The sequence below is a fragment of the Lagopus leucura genome, unplaced genomic scaffold, assembly GCF_019238085.1.
Source record: "Lagopus leucura isolate 7727_CA_CO unplaced genomic scaffold, USGS_WTPT01 Super-Scaffold_100033, whole genome shotgun sequence".
NCBI lineage: Eukaryota > Metazoa > Chordata > Aves > Galliformes > Phasianidae > Lagopus > Lagopus leucura.
In genome coordinates, this window is record NW_024962282.1 from 1,939,135 (window position 1) to 1,952,172 (window position 13,038).

A 13,038-nucleotide genomic window follows, 5' to 3' on the forward strand; every position below is an offset into this window, starting at 1 on the left:
GCGAAGCATTCCTGTGCTCCTGTGAAGCAGGATAGGGACAAGCACCCTCCCGGTGCTTCAGAATGAGGCCAGTGCCGGCATTACCATTTCTGGCTCACTCCTTCCTACACTCAGGAAAACAAACTTGAGATCAGCCTTAGCCCTCAAGCACAGCACTGCTGCCAGGCACATAGCACTGTTCAGTGACTGCACCAGGCTGACTGCGAGCTGCAGGACTGCATGCTTTGGGACATACATGGCTCTCTCTGTTCCTCCATTCTTCCTCACCTTGTATGTCACAAGGCATCAAGTTATCACACCAGTCTGGAACCTGCAGACCAGTGTTTCTTTCTCTTCCTTAGCCATACAATTGCTGGGATAGGTTCCTTCCCCACTGCTAATGTACTAGGTTCAGATGCAGTTCAGGCTTAGCATTTTTTGGTGCCAGAAAGCTCAGAGACAACACAAAGCCAAGAGTGTGGCTCTTCAGCTATTCATGGCTGTAAGTATAGTATAACATAACATTACTGCTTAACAACATCTCAAAGGAGCTATTTGTTTATGGTATTTAATGGGGAAGGCTCTTCCCAAGCCTTTACAGCAAATGAGCAAGATATGTCAAACAAGTAAGATGCCTATATACTTTAAGATGGTCCCAAAACTAATCATTTTAATGTCTTCATTTTTGTCTTGTTTTGTTTTGGTTGTTGCTGTTTTGTTTTCTTTATCTTCAGATATTCATCAGGCAGATAGGGCCTTTTTTCTTAATATTAAAAAAAAAAAGTATTTTCTACAGAATTCCACATTTCAAAATATGCATTCTGAAAATAATTAAGCTTCCTATACAAAAAAGGCTACACTAGCAGTTCGATCTCTGCGTACTATGCATCACATACTCTGAAATGTGTCCCTGACCCTGACAAGATTCAGGGTGAATTCTTAATCATTAAAGATGAAAGTTGATGCTTCATCATTTAATAAAAACCTGTTTCTAACTAACACCCACCCACAAATATGAAATACCAACATTTAATGAAGAAAGGTCTAGTGAATCAAGTTGAATAGATTGTTTAGATTTGTCTATTTGTTCACAGTTTAAAGTCACTCCAACTTCTCAATTACTATAATGGATAAACTCAAACTTACTTCAGGTTAAAAGCCAGAATTCTTTTGTGACTTCTAGAGTTCAACATAAAATATTATGCAGCGTATCTCTGGGAAGTAATATAACATGTTTCTGCAGCATAATATACAATTAATGTAAAGCTATAGCGATAAAACTATCAGAATGAAAAGCTTAGGAAAAATCTTGAATTCTGGCAGACTCGCACACCCCCAAAATACATAAAGTACAAGTGAAACGCAATTATTTTTATTGCCTCTGAGCTAAACTGCTGACCTACACTTTAACATCCTGAATATAGGAACAAAGATATTTTACCCATGTATTCAAAGAAAAAACCTGTTGAGTTCATATTCCTCCTGAGTGCTACAAAATGATGGCAAATCAATAGGCACTACTTTGCTAACATCATCCTTTGGATCCAGTCAACTAGCAACATTTGAAAATCCTCCCTTGAAATGGCATACGGGTACACAAAAGCAGCTGTGATTTAGCTTCTACCAACAAATCAAACTAATTGTACCAACAAAGCAAACTAATTTACTCTCAGTTTTATTACAGGTGGAATATAAATCACTAACACAAAAAATACTTACATTATGATAAGATAGACCTCCCTTCCTTAAGCTATGATTCTTTACTGAATTGCTACAGGGTTAACCAAGTGAAATGAAAAGAACACAAGGTCATTGCATGAGGTTATCATTAATGCCATGAACTATGCTACAGCTAGATTTATTATTTATAGCTTTATTGGCAGAGCACTCTTCTCTCTTATGTAGCATGCTGTTCATGGAGCTTACTACAAAAAAAAAAAAAAAAAAAAAAAAAAGTTTTCCAAAACTGTTTTCAACTCCATAGAAAGCATTATATTCTTGAATGGATTTTCAAAATTCATAACGCAGAAATTCAGAAGCACAACAATAAAGAATATTCAACTCTCAATCTGTATCACAGATAACGTGCATTTGTTCTATAGAGTTTCTTAGGTGTTTGTCTGAATGTTGTAGAGAGCCTTGACATGCAAGTTCCTGATGTCATCCCAATAAAAACTGATTGTAGAGAACGTAGGATTTAAGTAGGACAAGATCTGCAACAATAAGTAGCCTGTAAAATACAGAAATTTTTCACTTCACTAGGAGTGTTTATCAGGCAGGAAGTTCACTTTGCATGATGTAGGTGGGAAAAGCCAGAAATGCAGAACAGGCCCTTTATTATTAGCAGCAGATACTACAGGAAGCCATTGAACAAAAAGAAATGAGCACTTACAGAAGATGTCTAAGTAGCACAAGGACATGTAAATCACTGATCAGACAAAGCATTTAAAGCATTCATAGTTAAGCATGATTTTGTGATGATGAACTTGAGCACAATCTTACAAGTTGTGCATGCTTACAAATGGGTTGTTGGTTCTTGAAGAGTCAACATACTATTAAAAATGGAGAGACAAGTTTCATGAGGATCAGCACTGATAATAGAAATGGCTACGTAGTATTGAAGGCATGCAGATACAGAGTAAGTAGAAAGGTGTCTTGTAACAGCTAATAAGAATTGGTAGTGCTAGAAAAATAGACTAGAATGAGGTAAAAAGGGAATAGTTTTACACAGGCTAATTCACAGAAATCCCATCCCTAGGACTCACTCACTTTGGTGTTTCATGTTTAAGAAAGAAGAAAGATGAAACAGGAAATATTTCAATAAACTACCATGCAACCAAATCTAGTTGTTGCCCCAAATTCACTAGAAAAGACATCTAGAGCTTAAAGTCACATCAACAGATCACAACAAGATAAACAGATCCTCATTGCGTAGAGAATACAAGTGGAAAGAGGTCCTTGGGTAACTGAATGAGAAGGAATACACCTGTGTAATTTTGCCCAACTGTTCTATTATTATTATTATTATTATTATTTGTTTATATGACTAGATAGAACTATTTCCCTGCCTTCAACTCCAAGAACTAAATCACACAGTACTGGGGTAATTCTAGATACTTAGGGTAGAAGTCTGACAAGCTGATATAATCTGTTCCTCAAAGTCATGTTTGAGGTTGTATTTATTAAAAACACAGCATATGAATGCAATATTAGACACATGCTGAAAGACTCATCATTGTGTCTTGCACCTCAAATGCAGTGTTATCAAAACAACTCTTTTCAGTTGTAAAGAGGTAACATGAAGTTCGGGAAGCAAAATCCAATACATAGATCTTAAAATAATTTAGTCCCTGAGCAGGTAAAAATGCATCTTGCTTTACAAAGATCATTACACTATCTTCCTTACTATAGTAGAAATTCTTTCTTACTTGAAATTTTTTGCCAAGTGCTTTTTTTTTTTTTTTTTTTTTTTTCCATTTGAAGTTGTACCTTCCATTAAAAAAAACCATTATAAATTTCCATATTTTTCATCATAATATGCCTCTATATTCCACGAAAGCCTGCATGTTTTTTATCTTGATTGAGGAGAAAAACCAAGGGGAATCACTGCAGTTTCTGGAGTAACACAAACAAAGAAAAAAAGCCACACACCTCTCTTGCTGCAAGTTTCAATTTTCAACTTTCAGCAAATATTCTGTTAAATTAGCAATTCAGTCCAACATTTTTTCTTCCAGTTCCCAGAATTTTTTAGCATCATTTCAATCAACACCTCTTTGCTTACTGGGCAAGCAGCAGAGTACATAGAGTCGTGAAAGACATGGTTCCCACCACTTCATAGATGGAATGCTTTGGTCCTAGAATTTTGAAGATAGCCTCAGAAGTGTTTCTTTTCCACTTGGTTACTGAAAGCCTGTGAACAATTAACCTAGAATATCCTGAAGCCTGTAACAAGATGATATTCATAGAGTCACAGAAAGGGGATGGGTTGAAAAGGACCACAGTGATCATCTATAGTTTCAACCCCCTGCTATGTGCAGGGTCACCAACCACCAGACCAGGCTGCCCAGAGCCACATCCAGCCTGGCCTTGAATGCCTCCAGGGATGGGACACATGCAGTGAGCAATTCTCCAGTCGCCATTACCTACCATACAGAAATAGAAAATAACATTGCGAGAAATTAAAGAAGTTAAAGGAAAAAAAAATATTTAGGGTAAAAAAAAACAACCACCACTACCACCAGAATGCATACTGAAAGAAATCCAGACCTCTCCAGAATTGATTGCCACCTTAGCAATTGCTTAATAGGTGAGGGCATAAAAGGGGCACGAAAGTCTTAATTTATGTAACAGGACACCTAAGCAGATACTTTAGAGAAGTTATCAGGACACCTGCAGATACATGGCACAGTTTAAAGAGCAGAGCAAGGCTATAAATATGCATGGAGTGACCTCATTCATATTGTTCTTTCATAGATCTCAGGTCCTTAGAGAACAGAAAAAGGAAGAACGTAACAAAAGGAGGAAGAACTGACTTTTGGTTAAGAACTGGGAGACAGGAAACCTGGATTCTGTGGCAGAGCCAAAATTAGAAGCCCTTTATGGCAAACCGTTCTGATTTCAGGTGGATCAAGACAAGGAAGTGATTTTCAGAGATCTTAACTACATGTACCTAGAGTTCAAAGACTTGTCTGATTTCTCTGCCTCACCTTCTTCATCTGAAGCACAGTGATTAAGAAAAAAACGCTCTCACCTATATCAATGGCATAAAATTCTGTAAGAAAAAATAATAGTATTAAAAAATTTCTATATTTATCACCTAGTAAGGCTCATCTTTTTGGTCCTCAGAGCATTCACTTTAAAAAAAAACAACAAGCTTTTAAATATTTAACATTGCCTTTGCTCCTATGCAAGCTGAAGTTATAACCCAGAGGATTATCTTTCATTTTTAAAACTGTAAGGATGTTCAGAGTATGTATTGAACAGTTTAGCAGTATTACATTTCTGAGGCTCAGGAAGAAAGACTAGCTCTACCACTGCTATCACTTCACTTTCAAGAGTGCCTCCCAGATTTATAGTGCAAATTTCAACATTTTTCAGCAAGATAACTTTACCTTTGCTTCACTTTTACATTCCTAATTTCCATGGAGAATCCTGCTATGTTTAAGAAGCGGTGTATTCATGGGTTTTGTTGTTTTTGTAGTTTAAGTACTAATTGTACTGAATTTCTCTCAGTTATGAGCGAGCTGAACATATAATCCAGGAAAACAAAACCAGCATCCTATTTTGCTCTTTATTATGAGCACCTTTGTTTAGCTGAATGGCTTCTGATTGAGTACTCTAACTGCTAATTTTTGTTTACTATGCAATATGGAAAGTGCAAGAAACCATGACTACCATGAAAAAATGGGTACATTGTATTAATTGAAAGCAAACAAAAAGGCTGATGAACTTTTATTACAAAGAAATGGAGGACAGGGACCTAAGAGAAAGACCATTTCTTTTACATTAGCTTTCCCACCTGGAAAACTCACCAGAAATATGAGAAAAACAATTCCAACAGGAAAGACATTTGTAAAGAGTCCATTTTCAGAAGCTATACTGAAACAGCTGGGGGCAAGAAAGAGTATTTACTTATTGTATGATCTCACTACATACAGTTGTCCTGCTGGGCCACGCACTTCCCCAGAGCATAGCACTTGCCACTGTACAAAACTTTTCCCACATAACTTGCAATAAGATACAGTGAAGAGTCAATGCAAGGTGCATATTTTCTTAAACGTAGTGTAGTGGAGTCCTCCTGCCTCCCTGCACACAGCAGAACTGACTTGCAGGCAGGTTCCCTTTTCAGCAGTTTCTAGCCTACAGATTCAGAACTTTCAGAACTTTTCAGTTCTGTGCTGTTACATGTGAGCACCGTATGCACTGTTACTTCTCCACATTTCCTATCACTAACATGGGCAGTCTGCAGCTAACATCCTCATTTGCTTGCAAGAAAAGTTTGCCACCAGCAACTTGGATCAGCCCTTGCCATTCATGGGTCTTATTGCCTTTGGTCCCACTTGTATCTATTTTTCTGCAAGAGGCTTCACTGACCCATTTTGCAATGGAAGTTTTTGCACAGTAGTTGGTCTACTATTAAACTACAATTCAATTTCCAGAAGTAATTAGTTATTACTAAGAAATTAACGCAGATATCTAGCACCTTATCTGATCAGAGCATTTCCAAGTGCAAGTCATTAATCTGACGGCACTGCTGTGCACCACTGATGCAATATTCCACAGCTTCATCCCATGGAATGAAAATTAAAACTAATGAATGACAGTATGCCTCATCCCTGTTTATTCCAGTCCAGTTCACACCTGGTTACCTAGGATTTCTAGGACTTGCTGGTTTCCAATACACAGAATCCAATATATGGTCCTCATTTACTTCGTATCTGGGATCCCCAAACTGCTTTCCTCCACCTAACATTCCTTACAGAAGACAGTGTACCCAAATTGTCTTTCTGCAACTGAAAGCCCAGTGGTGTTATCAAAATATCTGCTAAAAGATTCAGATAGTGAAAAACAGAGAAATACCAAAATTTGTTGAGTAGAAAAGCCCCGTATTCTGAGAATGCATGTCAGCAGCCAGTTGACTGCAGGAAAGAAAATTTTGCCTGACGACAACTAAAAAAAAAAAAATAATGAAATTTCAATCCTTCCTGCTTCTGATTTTACCCCTGCATTCAGCAGCCCATAAAATCAATTATGCTACATATCAAGACCGTAGCTCAATGAAAACATAGAATGATTGTATTCATTATCCATTTTTCCCTTTCCATGAAGCCTCCATTATCACAGATGTGAAACTATGCTACAGATACTAGCTGCCAATCTGGAGCCAGATTCTAAAACCTCAATTGATTAATAGAGCAACCAGTACTTCCAGTTCCCCGTGGGGACAGGCAAGATTCTACTGAAACTTTAATATTAGTACCACAGCTACAAGTAGAGGCAGTGAATGAGGTTCAGTAAATTTATATTTATAATTTCTAATACTCTTCAGAGTAGAGGGAGTGCAAGAGATTTCCATCATGACAACCAATCCAGTAAACTATCATTGCTGTACCACAAGCCAGCTCACCCATTTAAAACAGTCACTACGCATTTACTGTCGTGATTTACCAGTGAGAATGTAAGCAAATTCAAGAAAGGTGTTTAAAAATGACTTTTTTATTCACCTTTGGATCCTAAATAACAAAGTAACTTTGGGAGCATTTAGTCACTTAAGTCTGCATGAGAAGAGTACCACTTACCGCTGAACAGGTAAAGGAAGGGAATCTAAGTGGTCCTCACCCTTAAAAGCCATATTTTATCCCTTTATGTATTCTTCTCCATAGGTCACAATCTAGAAAGAAAAAAGTCATTTAGTAAACCTCAGAAAACTCAGGCCTCTTCAGTCCAACATGGATGGTATTCTCTACTAATTTGTGGAGTTAACGCATTAGAAAAAATTCAAAAGACTTTTTTCCTCAGGATACCACACAACTCCAGCAAATAACCAGAGCCAGTAAGTACATTAGGCACTGGGCTTCCCAATCTAGTGGCTGATCTAGTGGATGGCAATCCTGCCTGCAGCAGGGCATTGGAATTAGATGACCTTTTAACCCAAGCCATTCAATGATTTCACTGCATAAAAAATACAGGGTTCTGTACATTAAGAAACCTCTTGGACTACTATGCAGGTCAGAGGCATCTGGGCTGAACACTTTGCTGAGTCAGTACAGCTATTAGTTAGCCTTGTTTTTCAGCCATGTTGCATTAATTAAACAAATTTCTTCTCAGTGCAAAATTAATTCTTCAGGCTATCATGAGAAAGAGAGCTTAAAAGTTAAAGCAAGTGCGCTGCCACATGATTTTGAAATCTTATAATATTACATTTACAGAAAAATTACTGTTGTCCAAGTTATACAAGTATTGGATCATAGAATCACAGAATTGCTCAGGTTGGAAAAGATCCTTCTACATTAAGTAATTTTGTTTTCCTAGTAGCTCAAAATGCTATACACATCTTTCTCAATGTTTTGCCTGAGAAGAATCCTCCAAATAGCATTGTACAGGAAAAAGAAAGAAAGTACCAAGGAAGTGGAAACCATCTCCCTCCCACAATCCTCTTCTAAGAGAGAAGAAAAAATACACACATACACACACACCTTACATTAGGGCATTATCCATTATAAAACAATGAATATTTTGAACAGAAACCAGATGCTTTGGTCTACAGAAATAATGTAGCAGTTCCCACTTATCCACGTGGGTGAAGGAACTGCTAATGTAAAATATTTTAAGGAAGAGATTAATCCATGACTCAAGAAGAATGAGGAGATAAAAAAATTTGGAGGAGGCAGGAAAAGTGGAGAAAACAATGCTTTCTTAGATGTGAAGAAAAGCCTGAGGTAAATAGATCTCACTCAGAGAAAATACTTGAAGTGAGAAGTTAATGCTGTATCTGTCACCAACTAAGGGAGAATGGTTTTTTGATGCAATCACTTGTGAAATTCTGCCATTTTGTATTGTCTACTTCCTGCAAGCTGAGTCAGTCAGTATTCAAGAATTTTGCCACTCCAAATTGCTCCTAATGGATGCCGAGATAAGTCCTCAGCATCCTTCCTACCCACTTGATCTTATTGCTAATGCATGTCCCTAATACTTAGGGTTATTAGAACCAAAATAATGTGTTCTATGTGCTACATGCTCAGCTCACTACTAGCTCCAAATTACTTGAGCAATGTTGCCTCTGTCCTACCACTTCAAATCTTCCCAGAAGTACAGAAACAATTCTAACACATATACCAGTACACTCTTTTAAATAGGTGCACATGAGAAAAATGCGCTCTGCCTTTTTTAAAGGGCAATTTCAGTAATGAAAAACTCTATATTTTTTTAATTACAAGTGTACAATATTTGATAAAATATACATGAATTTTTTTAGTCTTTGTCAAATAGACTTAAGAATATCAAATGCAAATAACCATAGAATCAGTTTTACTGCAAATAGCTGACGGGCACTATTCCATGGGGGGACAGGACAATCAAAGATGAACATATCCGTATAAAATCTTAATCTCTGGGATGAATTTTCCTACCATGTAAAGAGAGGAGTTTCTTTCAGTCTGCAGAAAAGGGCTTAATGGACTCTGATCTCCTGTTCAGCATCAGGTGCAGGACTCACCATCTTCTACAAAATGAACAGCTCCTCAACAAGCTGAAGCTGTTTCACCATTAGCTGAGCCCACTAGTAGGATACCCACACATACACATCAGAGCATCTGATGCATTCTATTACTTACAAACATGACACCATAGACAGATAAATTAGATTACTGCATCTCATCGTTCTCTGTAAATCAGAAACATGAGAAAAATGCAGCTTTTTCTTGCTTTTAAATGTTGGCTGTCTACAAAACACGTATACATATTACAGCTAATAGACTAGAAACATAACCAACTCCTACTTAGAGGTCATTCATGTTCCAGAAACAACAAAATACCTCACGCATATCTTAACCTATCTCAAAATTATGATTAGAATTCAGCTCAAGATTTTCAGCCCAAGCTGGAGTGTACATAAATGTTACACACATTGCATATATGTATAACATGCACTCATAAGAATATATTTATCTACTTTGTAGATACTCACAGGAAGCATTAGCAGAAGCTATGTCTTTTTTCGTCAGCTTTCACTGAATGCTGGATCAGGCCTGCAGCTGGCCAGACATGCTGCCTAGGCAAATGTACCAAAAATAACACTGCCTCTGATTTGCAATACTGGTCATTTTGGTACAAGTTTGAGTAGCACCCTTGTGCTGAAATAATAAAAAAAACTTATTCTTGGACTTAAATAAGGCCAACTTTTAATAACTTCCATAGGATTTCACATAAATGTCTCTATATACGCTTGCATCATCATCATAAGTTACGATCATGTTTAATTCTCCTGGTAGATAGCATTGTGTATTCAAGGGAGACTCTCTTCATGTCCTTCATCTTTCTCTTTGTCCTGTCAACACTGAATTAGTTTTTAAAATGTTATTTCCTTACATTTAATTAGATGTAGATAAGACCACAAACCACATATTATTCCCACTGAAGACAGCCAAAATCTTCTTTCAGAAAACTACCAGAAAAAAAAATAAAAAGCTTCTTTCAGAAAACAAAACCTCACCCTGCAACAGCATATAAGGACTGCTTACAGAAAGAGCAGTGAGAGTAGAAAACTACATTTGTGGTAAAAACAAAAAAACAAAAAAACAAAAAAAAAAAAACACTAAGAAGAGGTAACTTGCTCATATATGTGCATCATACCTTGGTGATACAACTTAAAGCTCACTGTTTAGCCTACCTATACGTTAAAGGAGGAGACTCAACCCAACAGGAACCAGGCCTTCCTAACACAGCTATGCATCAAGCTGCTGGTTCCAGAAGACCGGATTCTTTCTGCATTACAGGAACTCCCTTCTGGGAGTCTCTTCTTCCTCCCTTTTAGTATGAGAGCAGCTTCTGAAGCACAAGACAGCTTTTAGCGCCCCAAGAAAAACGTTATTTCTTCTGGGAAAACAGAATCAATCTTGCCATATCTTCCAGTTTAACTTATTTCTCCATCTCTCAGTGTAACTTGTGGAATTAATTAAGAAATAGGGAGGATCTTAATTCTGTTTCTCTTAAATAAATTTGTCTGAAAACATCACAGTAACAGCACATATTCAAGGTGAAATAAGTGTGACTTATTAACTCCTACTACTGGTGGCCTTCAGGAAGCTCTTCATCACAGAATGATGCTCTGAATAATTAAGTTCTGGCTGTCACACAATTAAATTCACATTTTGAACTCATTCACTGCTCACACGTCCATCCCTGTAAAAGCTTAAATCAAAAGGCAAATCCATGAACTTTTGCCATCCCACATCTAACAGCCTAACATCACAGTTTCAACAGTAACGCCTTAAAGTAAGAACAATGAAGAACATCATTTCTCTTTCTGAGAGACAGAAAACCATGTATCTAGCATGCAATTATTAGTAATCATCAGAATTAGAACAGTGTGTTACCTGCAAGTAGCACGGTCAGCCAGAGAACAAGTCATTAGCCAGAAGTCATTTTAGACTATACCTCATTTGATTAATATTAACAGTTCCTGTCCATATTAAAGCATGGTATCTGTTCTGTCAAACACAGCCTGTCCTTATTTTACAATTCTGGGAGTCTGGGAATCATTAGTTATTATTATTATTCTGGTACATGGAGTAACTGTTAATGGAATGTCACAAATCAAATTAAGAGCATAGTTTTGACAATATTTATGTGATCAGCTGGAAAGTAAACACATACACCGTGCCCTTCAGCAACATGCCTGGTCCATCTGAAGCTTTTCATACTGGCCATTTGAGGTCTCAGGATCCTGTGGTAATTTTGCATTTTAACAGATTTTTACTGGCATGAATTATAAAAGTCAACTCAATATTAAACCGGGTGTCACAAATCTAAGAAGCCATAAAACCAAAAGCAAGGAGTAATGGAGTCCTTCTAACTGTGCATTAAATTGGGTTCTATTAGCACGGGACCATATATACAATTGTACGTACCACACTTCCAGAGAGCAAAGTTCAAACCAGAGTAAGAAGAGTAAGAAGGAGGGTTAACAAGCTTTACCTGCAGTATTCATTCACGTTAACTGTTCTTGCAGAACCAACAACCAAATGTGAAACAGTGTTGAGTAGTTAATTAATGTTTTACGTTTCCCATCTTCCCATTGTTTTACAGAGAAGATCTCATTTCAAACAATTATGTTCATCTTTGACAGGATCCACTGTGCACATAAATAATAACTCAAACTGAAATCTGTGTGGGTTTTCTGCTTTGGATTTCTCATCTTAGCCTGACTGTACGCAGATACACCTTAGAACCTCAAAACAACAGGAAAAGAGAGGTAGACAGAATCTACCCATGTTGAAGATAACCCTGAAAACTACAGAAAGGTTACCTCATTTTGGAGATCATAAGTTAGCCAAAGTGCAACACTGCCAACTGTCAAGAATCAAAAGAAAGAAGAAAAAAAAAAAAACAAGCTTGTCTCCTAGGATTGAGTTTCATTCGTCTTCACATAATGTTTGAAATTCCTTCATTCACATCCTGGTTTTAGAACCTGCAGAATGTTCTCCTTGCACATACAATCACCACAATGCAAAAATCTGCTTTCAAAGCAAGAGATATGAGCTTGTTCATTCAATATCTATATTTTAGCAAGTGAACTGCGTGGAAATTCACTAAGTGGGATACCTGCAGTACAACCAGAAGATCTGATTGCACTGGGAGGGAAAGCAGAGTCCCATGTTACCCAGATAATTCAGCACTATCTGTGGCCAAGTATTCATATAACCAGAGATCAGGAATGGGAGAGATCTCCAATACTGTTAGCTCTTTCACCAAAGCATGTTTTTTTCTTACAACACATCTTTCACAAATTTTCCCACTTAGGTACAAAATCTCAAGAAAGATGGAGTTTACATCACTGTGTACTGCATTATAAGATATTTCAAATAAGGAGATAGAGAAGGGTGTAACTGATTCTCAATTGCCTTCCTACCTGTCCCTCCCCGCCAAAAGTTATTTTGGACAAAAAGCCACTGAGCTAATCATTTAGTTGGCTTTTCTTCTTTTTTTTTTTTTAATCTTCTCAGTGAAAGTCTTTAAAACCTCCCATTCTGTAAGTGGCACACCAATTTATATACATGGCAGTATTATGGGAGCAAACTGATTAGCGGTCACATTCCTAGCAATTTGCATTTTAGAGGCAGTTTGGCTGGAAAAGAATCTGCTTTTGAGGTTCAGAAACTGAATAATAGGTGGCAAGTTGGTGCACTCCAGAGCTATATTTATCTTTTATGGAATGCAGAATAATCACCACATAAAAATGTTTATCGGTTCTAAAGGCAGCATTAATGCTGCTTACTGCCATAAAATGCTGAGAGGTACAGATCCACTGCCATAAAATGCTGAGAGGTACAGATCCACTGC

The 13,038-nt window shown here is 37.2% G+C and overlaps 1 protein-coding gene across 6 annotated transcripts in view; it reads right to left on the reverse strand.

Annotated features, from left to right (window-relative positions):
* Positions 1–13,038, reverse strand: part of INSC (INSC spindle orientation adaptor protein) — a 124,259-nt gene that overhangs the window by 81,676 nt on the left and 29,545 nt on the right. For all 6 annotated transcript variants that reach the window (XR_006181003.1, XR_006181002.1, XM_042882183.1 and 3 more), the window contains exon 2: positions 7,278–7,369. Coding sequence is in view for 4 of the 6 variants with exons in the window: in XM_042882183.1 (XP_042738117.1) it covers positions 7,278–7,330 (53 nt within the window). In the remaining 2 variants the exon portion in view is untranslated. The remainder of the gene's footprint in view (positions 1–7,277; positions 7,370–13,038) is intronic.